The 18,250-nt window shown below is 53.9% G+C and overlaps 1 protein-coding gene across 3 annotated transcripts in view; it reads right to left on the bottom strand.

Annotated features, from left to right (window-relative positions):
- Positions 1-18,250, bottom strand: part of OTOF (otoferlin) — a 126,010-nt gene that overhangs the window by 80,581 nt on the left and 27,179 nt on the right. Inside the window, exons 6-11 of one of the 3 annotated variants that reach the window (XM_068183092.1) lie at positions 16,811-16,897; positions 13,555-13,590; positions 11,606-11,641; positions 11,029-11,049; positions 10,131-10,178; positions 6,300-6,329 (exon numbers count right to left, since the gene is read on the bottom strand). The exons of the other annotated variants lie outside the window; for them this stretch is intronic. Coding sequence (XP_068039193.1) covers positions 6,300-6,329; positions 10,131-10,178; positions 11,029-11,049; positions 11,606-11,641; positions 13,555-13,590; positions 16,811-16,897 — 258 coding nt within the window. The remainder of the gene's footprint in view (positions 1-6,299; positions 6,330-10,130; positions 10,179-11,028; positions 11,050-11,605; positions 11,642-13,554; positions 13,591-16,810; positions 16,898-18,250) is intronic. 3 annotated transcript variants of the gene reach the window in all.

Here is an 18,250-nt window from a genome sequence, read left to right on the forward strand (position 1 = left end):
CAAGGTGAACCTCACCTCCAGCCTGGACTTCACCTCCAGCCTGGACCTCACCTCCAGCCTGGACCTCACCTCCAAGGTGAACCTCACCACCAGTCTGGACCTCACCTCCAGCCTGGACCTCACCTCCAGCCTGGACCTCACCTCCAAGGTGAACCTCACCACCAGTCTGGACCTCACCTCCAACTGGGACCTCACCTCCAGGCTGGACCTTTCATCACCTCCTGCTTGGACCTCACCTCCAAAATGTACACCATTTTCAGCTGGGACCTCACGTCCAGCGTGGACCTCACCTCCGGCCAGGACCTCACCTCCTGCTTGGACCTCATCTCACCTCCAGGCTGGACCTTTTATCACCTCCTGCTTGGACCTCACCTCCAGCCAGGACCTCACCTCACCTCCAGCCCTAACCTCATGTCACCTCCAGCCCTAACCTCGCATCACCTCCAGCCTGGACCTTATCTCATCTCCAGCCTGGACCTCATCTCACCTCCAGCCAGGACCTCACCTCCAACCAGAGCCTCACCTCCAGCCTGGACCTCACCTCCAGCCTGGACCTCACCTCCAAACTGGACCTCACCTCCAGCCTGGACCTCACCTCCAAACTGGGACCTCGCCACCAGTCTGGACCTCACCTCCAGCCTGGACCTCACCTCCAGCCTGGACCTCACCTCCAAACTGGGACCTCACCTCCAAACTGGACCTCACCTCCAGCCTGGACCTCACCTCCAAACTGGGACCTCGCCACCAGTCTGGACCTCACCTCCAGCCTGGACCTCACCTCCAGCCTGGACCTCACCTCCAGCCTGGGACCTCACCTCCAGCCTGGGACCTCACCTCCAGCCTGGACCTCACCTCCAGCCTGGGACCTCACCTCCAGCCTGGACCTCACCTCCAGCCTGGACCTCACCTCCAGCCTGGGACCTCGCCACCAGTCTGGACCTCACCTCCAGCCTGGACCTCACCTCCAGCCTGGACCTCACCTCCAGCCTGGACCTCACCTCCAAACTGGGACCTCGCCACCAGTCTGGACCTCACCTCCAGCCTGGACCTCACCTCCAGCCTGGACCTCACCTCCAAACTGGGACCTCACCTCCAAACTGGGACCTCACCTCCAGCCTGGACCTCACCTCCAAACTGGGACCTCGCCACCAGTCTGGACCTCACCTCCAAGTGGGATCTCACCTCCAAACTGGACCTCACCTCCAAACTGGAACCTCACCTCCAAGGTGAACCTCACCTCCAAGGTGAACCTCACCTCCAGCCTGGACTTCACCTCCAGCCTGGACCTCACCTCCAGCCTGGACCTCACCTCCAGCCTGGACTTCACCTCCAAGGTGAACCTCACCACCAGTCTGGACCTCACCTCCAGCCTGGACCTCACCTCCAGCCTGGACCTCACCTCCAAGGTGAACCTCACCACCAGTCTGGACCTCACCTCCAACTGGGACCTCACCTCCAGGCTGGACCTTTCATCACCTCCTGCTTGGACCTCACCTCCAAAATGTACACCATTTTCAGCTGGGACCTCACGTCCAGCGTGGACCTCACCTCCGGCCAGGACCTCACCTCCTGCTTGGACCTCATCTCACCTCCAGGCTGGACCTTTTATCACCTCCTGCTTGGACCTCACCTCCAGCCAGGACCTCACCTCACCTCCAGCCCTAACCTCATGTCACCTCCAGCCCTAACCTCGCATCACCTCCAGCCTGGACCTTATCTCATCTCCAGCCTGGACCTCATCTCACCTCCAGCCAGGACCTCACCTCCAACCAGAGCCTCACCTCCAGCCAGGACCTCACCTCCAGCCAGGCCAGGGGATCCAGGGGATCCAGAGCTCCTGGATTCTGCAGGATTGGGATGTTCTGCCCACAAGGAAACCACATGGAACCTGCGAGAATTCCCAGTCCCACCTCTGGATGGGACAAACAGTCAAGTTTTACCCTTGGGAATTTTCCCCAAGGCCAAAGAAACCCTGGAATTGAGTCCTGGTTGGACATCACCCCCAGAGGTCTCCAGGCCACAGAGAGAGCCGGAGCAAGCGGGAAGAAAATTGAGGAGAATGGGAAAATAACATATCTGAGGGAGAGGAATCCCACTAGGATAAGATCCAGGAACTATCTAAACCTGGGACTAAAGCAGCGCTCCGGCCTCTGGGAGCTGTGATTTATTCCCAGGATGCTCCACTTTTTCCATGGATCAGAGGAGAAAAGGATGAGGATTCCGTGTCTTTAATCCCACCAAGGGATGGGACCCTTTGGAGCTGTTTTCAAACTAATTTATTTAATGAGGAAATGTTGGAATTGCGGCTCAGGCTCTGGAATTCTGCTCCCAGACCATTCTCTGCCCTTCCAGCCACGCCTCCCAGCTGGAGGATTACATTCCTTTCTTTTCCATGAAATTCTCAAAAATGGAGAGATAAAAAAAAATCCCTCCAGCCCCAGAGCTGCCATTTGCTCGTGGATGCTCAGGGATAAAAATCCCTGTCCCGGGAATTTCTGAGGTTCCTTGGGAAGGAAAAGCAAAGTGAGGAGCAGCTGGTGATGGACTCTGCAGGGAAAATCCCATCAGGGTCCTCTCCCAGCCGCCAAATCCACGGACACCAAGGATTCGGATCCCTCAGATGTTCCTGCCAGTAAAACGACGATGGTGGTTTTGGGGTGATGCGTGGAAATAAAACTGGGATTAAGCACCTGATCCAAGGAATGTGGGCTGGGACCCATCCCAGCATCACCATCCCAAAACCTTCCTGAGAGACCTGCGTGGGAGCTGGGATCACCCCTCCAGCCCCTCCTGGAGCGGGGACGCGGGGAAGGAATTGGGATCAGCGGCTCCGTACGCTCCTAAAGGAGCTGGAGATGGGGAAAAGCCTCTGGGACATCCATAGGGTGAGGTGGATCGGAGGGAAAAATCCAGAAAAAAAAAAAAATATGGAACAGGGCTCCAGGTGATGTGTCCGTGCCCAGGAGGGAATGGAGACTTGGGAAGGGCAATGAGCAGGGAATGAGAGAGTTTGGAGGGTGCTGGGGGAAGGGGGAAAAAAGGAAAGGAAAAAAAGGGGAAAAAAAGAGGGGGAAAAAGAGGGAAAAGGGAAAACAGAGAAAAATTGGGAAAAGCAACAAAAAGGAAAAAGGGGAAATAAAGAAAAGCGGGGAAAGGGGAAAAAAAGGCAAAAAGGTAAAATGAGGAAAAAGGAAAAAGAAAGAAGGAAAATGAAAAAGTGGAGGCGAAAATAGGGAAGAAAAACGGGGGGGAATGAGGGGGACTGTGAAGGAAAATAGGGAGGGAAAAATGGAGGGGAAAAAACAGGGAAAAATGGGGGTGGGGGAATGAGGGGTGGGAATAGAAAAGAAAAAGGGAAAAAAACACAGAAAAATTTAGGAAAAAATCCTAGGAGGTGTAAGCAGGGGGAAAAAATAAAAAAAAAAAAGGGGGGAAATGAAAAAAGATGGGAAAAAAAACCAGAGGGAAAATAAAATGGGGGGAGGGGGAACCTTGAGGGAAGAACAGGGGGAAAGTAGAAAAATAAACAAAAAACAGAAAAATACACAGAAAAATTTGGGAAAGAAACCCCAGGAGGAATCAGCAGGGGGAAAAAAAATGGCAAAAAATAGAGAAAAGAAAAAATGTTGGGAAAGAAAACTGTTGGGATTAAAAAAAAAAAAAGAACAACAAACGCTGAGCACAAAGCAGGAAAAAAATTCCAAACAAACAGGGAAAATCACCAGGAAAAATAAGGGGAGGAAAAAGGAAAAAAAATTAGGAAAAATGGAGGGAAAAAGGAATAAGAGAAAAAAAGAGACAAAGAAATTAATTCTGAAGTGGTAGATTTTGATGGATTTTGGTGGATTTTGGTGGATTTTGGCAGCACTCGGCAGGTGCTGGGAAGAAGGGAGGAAGCAGGATGAGGATGAAGACGGAGCCATCCCAAAAGTTCCGGAGCAGCTTCCCAGTGGCTCATCCCGATCCCCAACCCCTTCCCGATCCCCACCCGTCCCTTTCCCAAGCTGGGTGAGCCCTGCCCAATCCCAAACGCCTCCCCCTTCCCATCCCGGCTTCTACCTTCACCCGGCCCTGCAGGAGAAGGTTCTGGAAGAGCCGAGCCGGGAATGGCGGAGTCTCTATGGTGGGACGTCCATCCCAGTGCCGGAGGGGACGGAGCGGGGATGAGGGATCCCTCCAAGTCTCCTCCGTGGGCACAACGGGGTTTTTGTGGGATCTTCTCGATCCTCCCGCCACGCTCCCGATGGCGCCGGTGGGACGCCGGGGCTGGCGGAGAGCTGACACCGTCTCCGCATGAATATTCCATGAGGATCCGCGCACCTGCGGAACCTGAGCTGCCGCCACGGCGCCGAGAGCCCTCCTGGGCCATCACCCGCCCTTCTCCCGCTTTCCTGAAGAAACGAGGCTCCGGAGAAGCCGCTGCTGCTCCATCACATCCCAGCCTGGGTTCCGGCAAGATTGGGGTGGAGGATGGAACATCCTGATGCTGATCCCAAATCAGAAAGAACTTCCAACGAAGTTTAAATCCATGTTAGACACCGGAGACTCCACTCAGCCTCTGGAAGTGCTCTTCCCATGGATTTTCTTGGGTTTAATATGGGACTGAGCACGGATCATGTCCAGTTCCACAAACCCTCCTGCTGCTCCTCTTGGCTTTGTCCTTTAGGATGTCGCCCGTGGGGATCTCCAGAATCCACAGGGATTCTGGGAGCTGGGAGCAGCCTCCCTCCTGGCCAGCTTCCAGCTGAAGATCCCGTTACTGGTGAATTATCCATGGATAAAAGGACATTTTAATCACTGCCCTTTACTGGGAGTTGGGAGCAGGGAACAGCATTCCCATGGCTCATTTCCTTGCAGGAATTCCACCCGTCAGGAATTCTTCCAGAGGACAGATCCCACTGCCGGGTCCATCCTACACCCTTGGGAAGATCCCAACTCTCGATCCCTGTGTTCCTCTTCCCAGAGGAAGGACCAGAGCTGGGAGATCTCTCCCCGTTTTTCCTGACTCTGCCCTCTCTTTGAGGACATTTTCCTCCTTCTCCACCTCATCTCCGCCTCCTGCTTCATCCCATTATTTGGGGGGGATCCATCCATGGGATGTGCCGTGAATTGATCCCTAAACCACAAAACAAGGAATAGGAGCCAGGAGATACCTCCCGGATGGAGAAGTCCCCGGGGCTGATTCCGGATCATTCCCTGGAGCTGAGTTTAAATTTGAGCCAAGCTGCTCGGGCAGAGCTGGAGGATCTCTGGTTTTTGGGGCAGCAGCCCGATCTGGTATCCATGAAAATTATTGGGAATAAAAGGAAGGCAGGAGCTGAAGAAACCTGGCAGCCTAATGTGGGCACAGGAGCTGTCGGATCATGGAATTCCCAAGTGGGAAGGGACCCACCGGGATCATGGATCCAACTCCTTCCCAGGACACCCCAGCAGTCTCACCCTGTCCCTGTCCCAGCGCTCCTGGAGCTCTGGTGGCCTTGGGAATGTCAGCATTCCCTGGGGAGCTGTTCCAGTGCCCAGCCAGCTCTGGGGGAAGAACCTTTTCCTGATATCCAAAGAAAAGCTGGATCTAAGTCCTCTCTCCACCCAGGCATCTCCAGCCCTGTTCATGTCCAGCCTGGGAAACTCCCTCCATCCAATCCCTATGGATCCCTCAAGGCCTCCCAATTCCCTTCAGACACTGCCAGGCTCCAAAGATTTTGCCTGATAAATATTCCTTGGGGGTTTTTTTTGGATAAATATTCCCTGCAGGCTCCCAAATCTGGAGCCACACATCCAAGAGAGCCAAGTTTTTCCAGGGTGGACAGGTCTGGCTTTAGAGGAAGGGAGAGTGCAGCAACTGGATCAGGTGGAAAAGTGGGAATGAAGAGAAGAAGGAGGAGGATGGAGAGCAAACCAACTGGATCAGCTGGGAAAAGTGGGAATGAAGAGGAGGAGGAGGAGGATGGAGAGCAAACTGACTGGATCAGCTGGGAAAAGTGGGAATGAAGAGGAGGAGGAGGATGGAGAGCAAACTGACTGGATCAGCTGGGAAAAGTGGGAATGGAGACGAGGAGGAGGATGGAGAGCAAACCAACCGGATCAGGTGGAAAAGTGGGAATGAGGAGGAGAAGGATGGAGAGCAAACTGACTGGATCAGCTGGGAAAAGTGGGAACGGGGAGGAGGAGGATGGAGAGCAAACCAGCTGGATAAGATGGGAAAAGTGGGAATGAGGAGGAGGATGGAGGGCAAACCAACTGGATCAGCTGGGAAAAGTGGGAATGGGGAGGAGGAGGAGGAGCAGGGAGATCAAACCTACTTGTGCTCCTTGGTCTTCTCCTTGCCTTTGCTGGAGCTGGTGGTGGAATATCGAGGGAATAAAAGGCAAACAAACTTCAGTGCACTGGGGAATCAGGGAATCATGGAATGCTTTGGGTGGGAAGGAGCTTTAGGATCCCTAATCCCACCCCTGCCACGGGCAGAGACACCTTCCACTATCCCAGGCTGCTCCAAACCCCAGTGTCCAACCTGAACTTGGACATTCCCAGGGATCCAAGGGCAGCCACAGCTGCCCTGGGAATTCCATCCCAGCCCCTCCTCACCCTCACAGGGAAGAATTCCTTCCCAATATCCCATCCAAACTTCCTCTCTCGCAGTTTAAAATGTAGGTGGGACGCATCCCTGCATGGCTTAGGATACCCCAACTCCCAGCACTGGAGCTGGAAGCGAGGGACATTCCCTGGATTTGTGTTTGGGCCCGTTAATGCAGCACCACTGTGCAGGACATGCGGGATTCCTGATTCCATTCCCGGGTTTGGGACACTCCTAGGCAGGGGACAAGGCTTCTTCTTTCTGGAGAGTGGGATGGTTTTCCTTATCCTAATGCATCCATATCCCCCGTCTAGGGAACGGGCTGGATCTGGAATTACGCATTCCTGCCCCGAGTCCACATGGGAAACATCAATCCTTTCCTTCCCTTTTCCCTCTGAGATCCTGCTCTGCTCCCTGGCTTCGGGTTTGCTTCTCTCCCATATTTCTCTCTGCAGCTCCTACTTCCCTGTTTTCCTCCCTGGGTCCTTCTTCCCAGTTTTCCTCCTCTTTTTCCTCCCCTGGTCCTGTTCTCTGTTTTCCTCTCAGATCCTGCTTCTCTCCATTTTCCTCCCTGATTTCCTCCCCGGTCCTGCTTCTCTCTTTTCCTCCCACTTTTCCTCCTGAGTTCTGCTTCCCTGTTTTCCTCCCTATTTTTCTCCCTAGTCCTTCTTCCCCATTTATTTTCCTCCCTGATTTCCTCCCCGGTCCTTCTTCCCTGTTTGTTTTCCTCTCTACTTTCCTCCCCATTTTCCTTCTCTTTTTCCTCCCTGGTGCTGTTCTCTGTTTTCCTCTCAGATCATGCTTCTCTCGGTTTTCCTCCCTATTTTCCTCTCTGTTTTCCTCCCCGGCCCTGCTTCCTTCTTTTCCTCCCTGTTTTCCTTTCTGTTTTCCTCACAGGTCCTGCTTCCTTGTTTTCCTCCCTATTTTTCTCCCCTTTTTCCTCCCCGGTCCTTCTATCCCGTTTTCCTCCCTATTTTTCTCTCCAGTCCTTCCTCCCTATTTATTTTCCTCCCTGATTTCCTCCCCGGTCCTTCTTCCCTATTTTTCTCCCCATTTTCCTTCCGGGCCCTCCTTCCCTGTTTTCCTCCCCTGTTTTCCTCCCCGCTCCCGCTTCTCTCCCCGTTTCTCTCCCCCCCGTTAATCGCCCTCATTGTCCTGCGGCAATTAGGGAGGAGAAAGCAATTAAGCAGCTCGGGAAGTAATTAAGGAGGCTGGAGTTAATTACATCGGCTCCTCCACGGGGCTGGGGGCAAGGGACAGATTCCAGAGCCTGAAATTCCAGCTCCTTGTGCCCGAGCTGCTGGAAAACCATCCAGGAAAAAAATTAAATGGTGAAGTGTTGCTGGATTTTGAGTTTTGGGAGAATTTCAAAGGAGCTCCAGCATAAAATGGGACACGGGAGGGAAACTGGGAAGAGCAGCACGAGCAGGGATCAGCCTGATCTGATCCAAGAATTCCCGTTTCTTCCCTGTCCCGACTTCTGCTGTAGGAGCAGAGTGGGGGAAAATTAATTCCTCTGCCAGCTGAGCTCCTCCTGGGAGCACCAAACCCCAGCCCGGCGTTGGAAAAGCTGCCAGGAGAGGAATTAAACCATTCCAGGCCTCCTCCTGGAGCTCAGGGATCTGGTCCAGGTCCTGCTGGACACACTGGAGATGGGCAGGATCGCTGTGGGATCGCATCCCGCTGATCTCACTGGGTGGGATCCTTCCCTCCTTCCCTTCCCCATCCAAACTGCCCTGGGTGGGCAGAGGGGCTGGAATGTTCCCTGGAGTCAGGATGGGATCCATCCTGGGGTGGGCAGAGGGTCGGGAATGTCCCATCCCTGGGTGGGCAGAGGGGCTGGAATGTTCCCTGGAGTCAGGATGGGATCCATCCTGGGGTGGGCAGAGGGTCGGGAATGTCCCATCCCGGGGTGGGCAGAGGGGCTGGAATGTTCCCTGGAGTCAGGATGGGATCCATCCTGGGGTGGGCAGAGGGTCGGGAATGTCCCATCCCTGGGTGGGCAGAGGGGCTGGAATGTTCCCTGGAGTCAGGATGGGATCCATCCTGGGGTGGGCAGAGGGTCGGGAATGTCCCATCCCGGGGTGGGCTGTCCTATTCCCTGGGTCTGGAATGTCCCATCCCTGAGAATCCAACCCTGGGTGGGCAGAGGGTCGGGAATGTCCCATCCCTGGGTGGGCAGAGGGCCTGGAATGTTCCCTGGAGTCAGGATGGGATCCATCCTGGGGTGGGCAGAGGTTCGGGAATGTCCCACTCCTGGATGGGAAGAGGTTCGGGAATGTTCCATCCCTGAGGATCCATCCCTGGGCGGGCAGAGGTTCGGGAATGTTCCATCCCTGAGGATCCATCCCTGGGTGGGCAGAGGTTCGGGAATGTCCCATCCTGGGGTGGGAAGAAGTTCTGGAATGTCCCATCCCTGAGGGTCTATCCCTGGGTGGGCAGAGGGGCTGGAACATTCTCTGGAGTCAGGATGGGACCCATCCTGGGGTGGGCAGAGGGTTGGGAATGTCCCACTCCTGGATGGGAAGAGGGTCGGGAATGTCCCATCCCTGGTTGGGCAGAGGGGCTGGAATGTTCCCTGGAGTCAGGATGGGATCCATCCTGGGGTGGGCAGAGGGTAGGGAATGTCCCATCCTGGGGTGGGAAGAGGGTCGGGAATGTCCCATCCCTGGTTGGGCAGAGGGGCTGGAATGTTCCCTGGAGTCAGGATGGGATCCATCCTGGGGTGGGCAGAGGGTAGGGAATGTCCCATCCTGGGGTGGGAAGAAGTTCTGGAATGTCCCATCCCTGAGCGTCTATCCCTGGGTGGGCAGAGGGGCTGGAACGTTCTCTGGAGTCAGGGTGGGATCCATCCTGGGGTGGGCAGAGGGTCGGGAATGTCCCATCCCTGGGTGGGCAGAGGTGCTGGAATATTCCCTGGAGTCAGGATGGGATCCATCCTGGGGTGGGCAGAGGGTAGGGAATGTCCCATCCTGGGGTGGGAAGAAGTTCTGGAATGTCCCATCCCTGGGATCCATCCTTGGGAGAGGAGTCAGGGAGGTGCAGATCCTGTGTCCTTTCCCTCTTCCTGGAGGGAAATCATGCCCTGGGTGAGGGATGCAGGAACACAGCGCATTCCAAGCGTTTCCCTCTTTTTCCTCTGTTTCCCTCCTCCTTCGCCAAGTGTTTCCTGCATCTCTATCCTCTCCTGATTCCTGCATCCACTGCATTCCCGGCACTCGGATCTGGGTGGGTGACAGCGCTTCCTGAGGGATCCAGGATCCTTTCCCAAGGGCCTGGTGGAGCAGCCAATCCCTAAAATTCCTCTTTCTCCCTCCTTTCCTTTTCCCTGGGCCCTTCCAGTCCAAGTCTCCTGCCAAAGGTGACCACGGACAGTCCCAGCCTGGGCACAGATGGGGAATTCCCATTTTATCCCTCAAACAACTCGGTTTGGAGCACTTTCCTTGGGAAAACGGACACACGGTCCTGCCCTGCTGTTCCCAGGGGATTCTGCTGCCAGGGGCTGGAGCCCAGAGCTGGAGGGTGCCCCTGGGAATCGGGGATCAGGGAATCGGGATACCTGAACGGCAACACCAGGTGTTTTTTCTCTTTCCCTTTGGCCTTGGATCTGCAATCCGAAGGAGCGATTCCATGAGTTGTGATCCAGGGATGGTCTCTGATCCACCTTCTCCCCCCAGACTCATCCACATGCATGGAGCAATCCAACAAAGCCAATCCAGGAGGGTCCCAGAGGGAGAGCTCCCTGTGCCCGGGACTCCCAAGGATCCTCGGGAATGGGAACAGAGGTAGGACAGCTCTAGAGTGGCTGGGATGAGGCATGGATGGATGGATGGATGGATGGATGGATGGATGATAGATGGACATGGATGAGATGGATGGATGATGGATGGATGATAGATGGACATGGATGATGGATGGATGGATGATGGATGATGGATGGATGGATGATGGATGGATGGATGGATGGATGGATGATGGATGGAGGATGGATGGATGGATGGATGGATGGATGGATGGATGGATGGATGGATGGATGATAGATGGACATGGATGGATGGATGGATGGATGATGGATGGATGGATGATGGATGGATGGATGGATGGATGGATGGATGATGGATGGATGGATGGATGGATGATGGATGGAAGGAATAGGTGAAGGAATGGATGGAATGGGATGGATGGAGGAATGGAAAGAAGGAAGGAATTGATAAAGGAACGGATGGAAGGAAGGATGGATTGCTTGGAATAGAGACAAACGTGACTCTGGGGGCCCCTGCAGAAGTCCCTGACTGGAAGGAGATTTGTCTCTGCTGGGATTAGGAAGGACAGAGAGAATCCCAGGGGTGGGTGATCCCAGAAAAGGCCCTTTCCCTGGATCCAAACACCATGCAGTCACTGCTCCCATCCATGCACACACCATTCCCAAAGGGAAGCAGGGACACCACGTCCCGTACCTGGGATCTTCCGGGTCTTCGCTGTTGGGAGGAGACGGAGCCACGAGGAGGAAAGTGAGGAATTAACAAACATTCCCAACCGGACACAGCCCACGGGAGCAGGACAGGGGGAGGGGCTGATCCTCAAATCCCAGGAATGGCTTGGTTGGGAGGGGACCTTGAGGATCATCCCATTCCAATCCTAACACCTTCCACTATCCCAAGGTGCTCCAACCTGGCCTTGGACACTTCCAGGGATCCAAGGGCAGCCACAGCTTCTCTGGGAATTCCAGCCCAGCCCCTCCCCACCCTCCCAGCCAGGAATTCCTTCCCGATATCCCACCCCAAGCTTCCATTTCCCAGTGGGAAGCCATTCCCTGTGTCCTGGCCCTATAATTCCTGGCACCACCATGTGGGACACGGTGCAGAGGGAGCACAGGATGAGGCTGACCTGTATCCCAGATCCTGGGATTATGCCGGCACCTGCACCTATCTGTAGGATGTGGGTGCCTGGGATGGGCTGGAATGGAAGCAATCCCCCAGAATCCCAGATCCCCCCCCAAAATCTGGGATCCCTCCCACCAGGACATTTTGGTACCTTGCCACTGCCTTGTATCCATCGTTAAACTTAATCCTGGATGAGGCGCCGGAAAGAAAGAGAGGGAAAAAAATCCGATCAAATCCCAGTGTCAGAATTCCTGAGGGAGCAGGGACACCCCTTCCCAGGAGGATGGGGCTGTGTCCAAGCCCCGGGTGCTCCAGGGAGGGAATTCCAGCTGTGCATCCAGCCCAGGGTGTTCCACTCCCCCTATTCCTGGGAAAAACCCAGCTGGAGGCCGGATCTGCACTTCCGGCATGAGGAACAGGAGCTGTGTCCAGCACTTCCAGCATTATCCATTGCTCCTGCTCCATCTGGGAATCTCCTGCACCGGGACAGGCTGGGGGCAATTTACATTCCCAGAATCCAGGAAAAATCCCCAGGTTCTGAAAGCTCTGCCCTGGGACTCGCAGCAGAACCTGCTCCATTGTTTTGAACCTTTTCCTGATTTTCAAGATCCTCAGGATGCAATATTTTTCCAAGGAATTTAATGGCGCATTAAATGATTAACGTAATTTAATTAAATTTAATGGAGGGGTCGGGATAAAAGATGGAAAACCTTGACTGGGACCTTTTTTTCCCAGGATGGAAAAGATCCCAAACTTCCTGTTCATCCTGGTGGTGGCACTGTGACATCCCAAAGATCCGTGCCCAAATGCCACATGGGTTTGGGAATTTTGGACCCTTCTTACCTATTCAGACACAGATTAATTCCCCACTATCCCAAATTCCGGCCATTCCCAGCACTGATCCATGTCCCCAAGAGCCACATCCACATGGGAATGGGGATATGAGTGGGGATAGGAATGGGAATGGGAATGGGGATGGGGATGGGAGTGGGAATGGGGATGGGAGTGGGAATGGGGATGGGGATGGGGATGGGAATGCCCTGGGCAGCCTGTGGGGATTTTCATCCCGAGTTCTCCCATGCCTGGCACAGATCCCAACTTTGGAGCAGGTACCAGAGGGATAATTAGCGACAGGCAGTCAGACAAGGCTCGGATCCGCCGGGACACGGAAGAAAAGCTTCCATCAATAATTCACCGGGAGCAGATTCCTTTCGGCTCCGAGCTCTGTCCTGGCCATGAATATTTCAAGGACAGCCCCTATCGGATGGTGCTTCCCGGGATCTCACTTTGCAGGGGGTTGGGAGATGGGCTCAGAGAGGTTTTGGCAATTCCTGAGTTGCCTCTGTAAGTGCCCATCCCTCTTGACTTTCCCTGGGAATTCAAGGGTGAGTCTATGTCGGTGAATAAATCATGGAATTGTAGAATCCTGGAATGGTTTGGGTAGGAAAGGGCTTTAAAGCTCATCCCATTCCATAGGCAGGGACACCCCCCACTTCCCCAGGTTCTCCAGCCCGGCCTTGGACACTCCCAGGGATCCAGGGGCAGCCACAGCTTCTCTGGGAATTCCATCCCAGCCACTCTCCACTCTCGCAGGGAAGAGCTCCTTCCCAATATCAAATTTTTCCTGTTCTTTTCTGTTTTCCTCACTGGATCACAAGTCCAGCTTTTTGAAGGCTCCTGTCCTGATTCCAACATCCTCCCGTCTCCTGGGATTTTTTTTTTTTAAATCCAGGCTGGATTTTTCTAGCTCTTTGTTTCCCCATTCTGGATCCTTCCCCGTGATTTTATTTTTTTTTCATGGATGTGTTTGGTTTAAGTTCCCAAGGGATCAAGGAGCCAAAACCATTCCAGGGACGTGGCACATGGGAAGGCTCCACCCCCCATTCCTGGCTCCTTCATCCCTGGATTCTGTGTGGGATGCGCAGATTCCAAACTTGGGATCCCCAGGGAAGCACAAAAATGGAGTTTAGCATATCCAAGTCTTGATGCAGATCCTGGATTTAAGGAATTTTCTTTGGAAAGCAGAATTTTGTGGGTGGATCAGCCCTGGAGGCGGGGGGGGGGGGGGGGGGTGTGTGGGAATCTGCTGTGGGAATTTACCTGGAATGCTGATCTTCTTCCGCTTCGTCTCCAAGGCTTGGGAATTTACAGGGAGAGAGGAAAAATTCCAGCTGTGATGTAAGGCTCTTCCATTGTTTTATAAACCAGGAAAAACTTGGGAACACTCCGGCACAGCAAAGCACTCCATGCACGGCTGGAATCCCAGGATCTCCCCATGCCACTTCCTGTTGTGTCCACAGGATCCAGGCTTGTCCCAGACTGGATTTTGGGGGATATTTGGCCAATATTCCACCTTTTCCAAGTGGTTCCCTCCTACCTGACCTCTATTTCCCACTCCCTCCTTTTCTTTGGGATGGATTTGCTCAAATCCCAAAGGAAAAGTGGGAATGGGTGGGTGCTGTACCTGTGCCAGGATTCCTGGAAGGAGGAAAGGGGAATTCCCAGCCCTTGGAAACCCTTGGAAAGCCTTGCCATCATCCCAGTGATGGAAAGCCCTTCCCATCCCTGGGAAAGCTGCAGGATTACTTCATTGCACAGAAATTCCCCAATTTTGGGAAATTCCCAAGCAGAGGTGTCTGCAGACATGGGAGGGTTGCACATTCCCTGGGAAAGAGGGAGTGAAGGTGGAAAATTCCCTGTGTTCCCAAAGGACCAGCCTGGATCCAGCAGCGGCCAAGGAGAAGCTGGATCTGCTTTCCCTGGAATTGGCAGCTCCACAGGAGAATTCCCAAAATCCTTGATGTGGATGCTCGACTCCATGGGAAGGGGACAAGGCTGTCCTGGATCTGCCGGAGAGGGATCTTCCTCTGCTTCCAGAGCTGCCAAAGTCCGGGATCTCCAGGCTCAACCCTCTCCAGGATGTCTGTGCCCGAATCCCAGGGGATTCTCCAGGTGGAAAAGGGGCTCCAAGCTGGGAGTGGGGTGGGAGAAAGGCAGAACAGGGAAGGGAATGCCTGGGATCGTGGGATTAGTCATTGGAAAAGATGGAAGCGAAACCAGCTCCCCATGCCCAGGAACAGATTTTGGATAAGGGATGGAACGCTAGGAAAAAGGGAGAAAGGGTTTAAGCTGCCAAGGGATGGATTCAGATGGGATTTTGGGAAGGAATTCTTCCCTGGGAGGGTGGGGAGGGGGTGGGATGGAATTCCCAGAAAAGCTGTGGCTGCCCCTGGATCCCTGGGAGCGTCCAAGGCCAGGCTGGACATTGGGGTTTGGAGCAGCCTGGGAAAGAGGGAAGTGTCAGGATTGGAAAGGGATGAGCTTTAAGGTCCCTTCCCACCCAGAATATTCCATGGTTCCACAATTCCCTGTCTCCAGGGCTGTGGACTGGCCTGGCCCATGGTCCCTGGGGCTGCTCCTGTGACATTCCAGGGGCAGGGAATTCCATGCCTTGTTCATCCCACTTTTCCTTGCATATCCCACTGCCCTTTTCCCCCCCATCTCTGCCCACAAACCTTCCATTCATGTGGAAAACAGGGAATCCAGAGGGATCCCTGGGCTGGAGGAAGGACAATGGGAATGGGATTGGGAATGAGGATGAGGAAGGCTGAGACAGGGCCCAACAGGAGCCCTCCTCATCCCACTGAATTTCCCGTCAGAAATGCAGGTCTGGAAACACCAAAATTCCTGTTTTTATTCTTCCGATCCAAATTTTTCCCCAGATCTGGGATCTGTAAGTGATGGAGAAGGAAAGGTCCTCCAAAGGAGCCGGGACATTTTTGTTCCCAAGGGGATTTTAACCAAAACCCTTCCTCGAATTCCAAAGGACGGTTCACATCCAAGCACCTTTGGATCCTTCCCAAAAGCTGGAATATGGAATCTCTTACCTTTCTTTTCTTTTATTCCCACTTTTTTTTTTTTTTTTCTTTGATTCCTGGCAAATCCCAGCATGTGTTTGCTACAGCCCAAGCCAGGCATTCCTTGGAGCAAAATCCTCCAGGAATTCTCAGTGAAAACAGGGATAAAACCCCATGGACGCCCCCAGAGGTGCTGAGACCTGGGAATTGTTTGGGATGGGGGATAAACCTTTCCCATCCCAGGGAATTCCCTGTATTTCTGGTATTCCCTGCACCATCCCCTTCCTGCTGCTTGTGTGGATGCCTCTATTCCTAAAATAGGGGATTTATCCCTAAAATCCTTGTTTAAACAGCTCGGCTTTGGGAATCCCCCTCTCCCAACTTCATCCTCGCTCATCCCCGACTTCCATGAGAAAAAGCTGGGGGAATTCTTGCCCCTCCCAGCCAGAATTGATCCAGCCTGACTGGGAATGCTGGGATGGATGGTCTGGGATGATCCTGGACTCTGCCCTGATATCCAACAGAATCCATGGTCCAGCCAGGGAAATGGCGGGATGGGATAATGTGATAATGGGATGGGGTGGGATAATGGGATGGGATGGGATAATGGGATGGGATGGGATGGGGTCCATGGAATGGGATAATGGGATGGGATAGGATAGGATAATGGGATGGGATAGGATGAGATAATGGGATGGGATCCATGGGATCCATGGGATGGGATAAGATGGGATAATGGGATGGGGATGGGATGGGATGGGGTGGGATTAATGGGATGGGATAATGGGATGGGATCCATGGGATTGGATGGGATGGGATCCATGGAATTGGATAGGGTCCATGGGATAGGATGATGGGATAATGGGATGGGATGGGATGGGATCCATGAGAGTGGATAATGGGAAATTGGGATGGGATGGAGATGAGAAATTGGGATAGGATGGAGATGGGATATTTTCCATTGGAAGGGACCCACAGGGATCACCTGGTCCAACTCCACCCTGTCCAAGGCAGAGCCAGTGTTAAATCCTGTTATTGTGAGCTCCTCCACGTCCTTCCTGCCATCCCTTATCCCACAGCAATTCAGGAACTTTTCCCAAAATGCTCCTTCCTGTGGCTGAGCTCCTCTTGGGACAATCCTTGGGATTTTACCTGAAATTCCCTTTCTCTGGCTCCTTCCCAAACCCTTTTGTCACTCCGAGAAAAGCCACAGCAAACAAACTTCCATGCACACTCAGGGAGATCATTCCCATGGGAATGGCTGATCCCGGGATCTGGGAACAGGACATGGAGACAGAAGGGCACCTCAAAAGCACAGCAGTGTCCCAGCCCCTATCCCGGTCTCCATCCGGAACCCCATTCCAAGGCTGCTTTTCTGGCTGTTCCATCACTTCTCCTCCCCACCAGCAGCCCAGGAATGGGAACTCGGGGACAATTCCTGTGGGAGATCCATCGGGAAAAGGCACGGAGCAGCACAGCACTGCGGAGCCTCTCCCTACCTCGTGTCCAGGGATCCCTGGCTCAGGGAATCCCCCTCTCCCAGGAGCTCATCCTCGCTGTGGAAATACAGCTCGTCCTCTTCCATCCTGGTGGGAACACCGCAAACATCAGCCCTGTCCTTGCTGGGATTCAGGATTCCAAAATCATGGAATCGCTGAGCCCTTCGAGTTGGAAAAGCTCTCCGAGTCCCACCATCCCCAGCACTGCCCAGGCCACCCCTGATCCATGTCCCCAGGGGACACATCCACAGGGATTTGAAATGCCACCAGGGATGGGGGCTCCAGCCCTTCCCTGTGCCAGGGATGGGCAGCCCTTTCCATGAAGGAATTGTTCCCAGTATCCCACCTGGAGCCCCCGCCCAGGACATGGCTCTGCACATCCCACGCTCGGCAAACGCCACGACTCTCCCTAAAATGGGGCAGCCACAGCTCCTCTGGGAATTCCAGCCCAGACCCTCCCCACCCTCCAGACAGGAATTCCTGCCCAAGATCCCACCCCAAGCTCCCCTTTCCCACTGGAAGCCATTCCCTAGCTCCTGGCCCTCCAGCCTTTTCCCAAATTCCAGCTCTCCTGGAGCCCCTTTAGCCTCAGGAAGGAGCTCTGAGTTCTCTCTGGATGCTTAATTTGCTGCTTTAATCCCATAGAGCTGCATCCCACAGGATTCTTCCGATGAGAAACCGGAAAACCCATCCCGGAGCCATCCCAGCAGCATCCTCCAATTCCCTGGAATCCTGGAATCCCAGACTGGTTTAGGTGGGAAGCAACCTTAAATCCCATCCAGTGCCACCCCTGCCAGGGGCAGGGACACCTTCCAATATCCCAGGTTGCTCCAAACCCCACCCAACTTTTCCTTGGACACTTCCATGAGGGATGGAGCATCCATCGTGCTCTGGCTCATGCTGAAATTCCAGTGGCACAGGCAGGACTCGGATATCCCATCCCAGCCAGCCTGATCCCTGTCCTGGGTCGTAAGATTTGTGTGTGTTCCATTTCCATCTGTCAGAGGTGGAACAGTTCTGTTCTGTTCATTTTCTTTATCTCTTCCACAACCCATCCTCCCTCCAGGAGATCTCTTCTGTTCATGGGCCATTAATTATTAATTATCTTCTGTTCATGGGCCACTGAGTGTCCCTGCATGGCTGATAAAATTCCATCATCCCACTGGGAGAAGCTCTGCCCAGGGGGAGGAGCCAAGCATTCCTACCTGGATACAATCTGACCTTGGGAGCACCACAGCAGCCTTTGCCCACTGCATTCCCAGAGGAGCAGCTTTCTTCCCCACTGCATTCCCAGAGGAGCAGCTTTCTTCCCCACGGCATTCCCAGAGGAGCAGCTTTCTTCCCCACTGCATTCCCAGAGGAGCAGCTTTCTTCCCCACTGCATTCCCAGAGGAGCAGTTTTCTTCCCCACTGCATTCCCAGAGGAGCAGCTTTCTTCCC

The sequence above is a fragment of the Anomalospiza imberbis genome, chromosome 3 (assembly GCF_031753505.1).
Source record: "Anomalospiza imberbis isolate Cuckoo-Finch-1a 21T00152 chromosome 3, ASM3175350v1, whole genome shotgun sequence".
NCBI lineage: Eukaryota > Metazoa > Chordata > Aves > Passeriformes > Viduidae > Anomalospiza > Anomalospiza imberbis.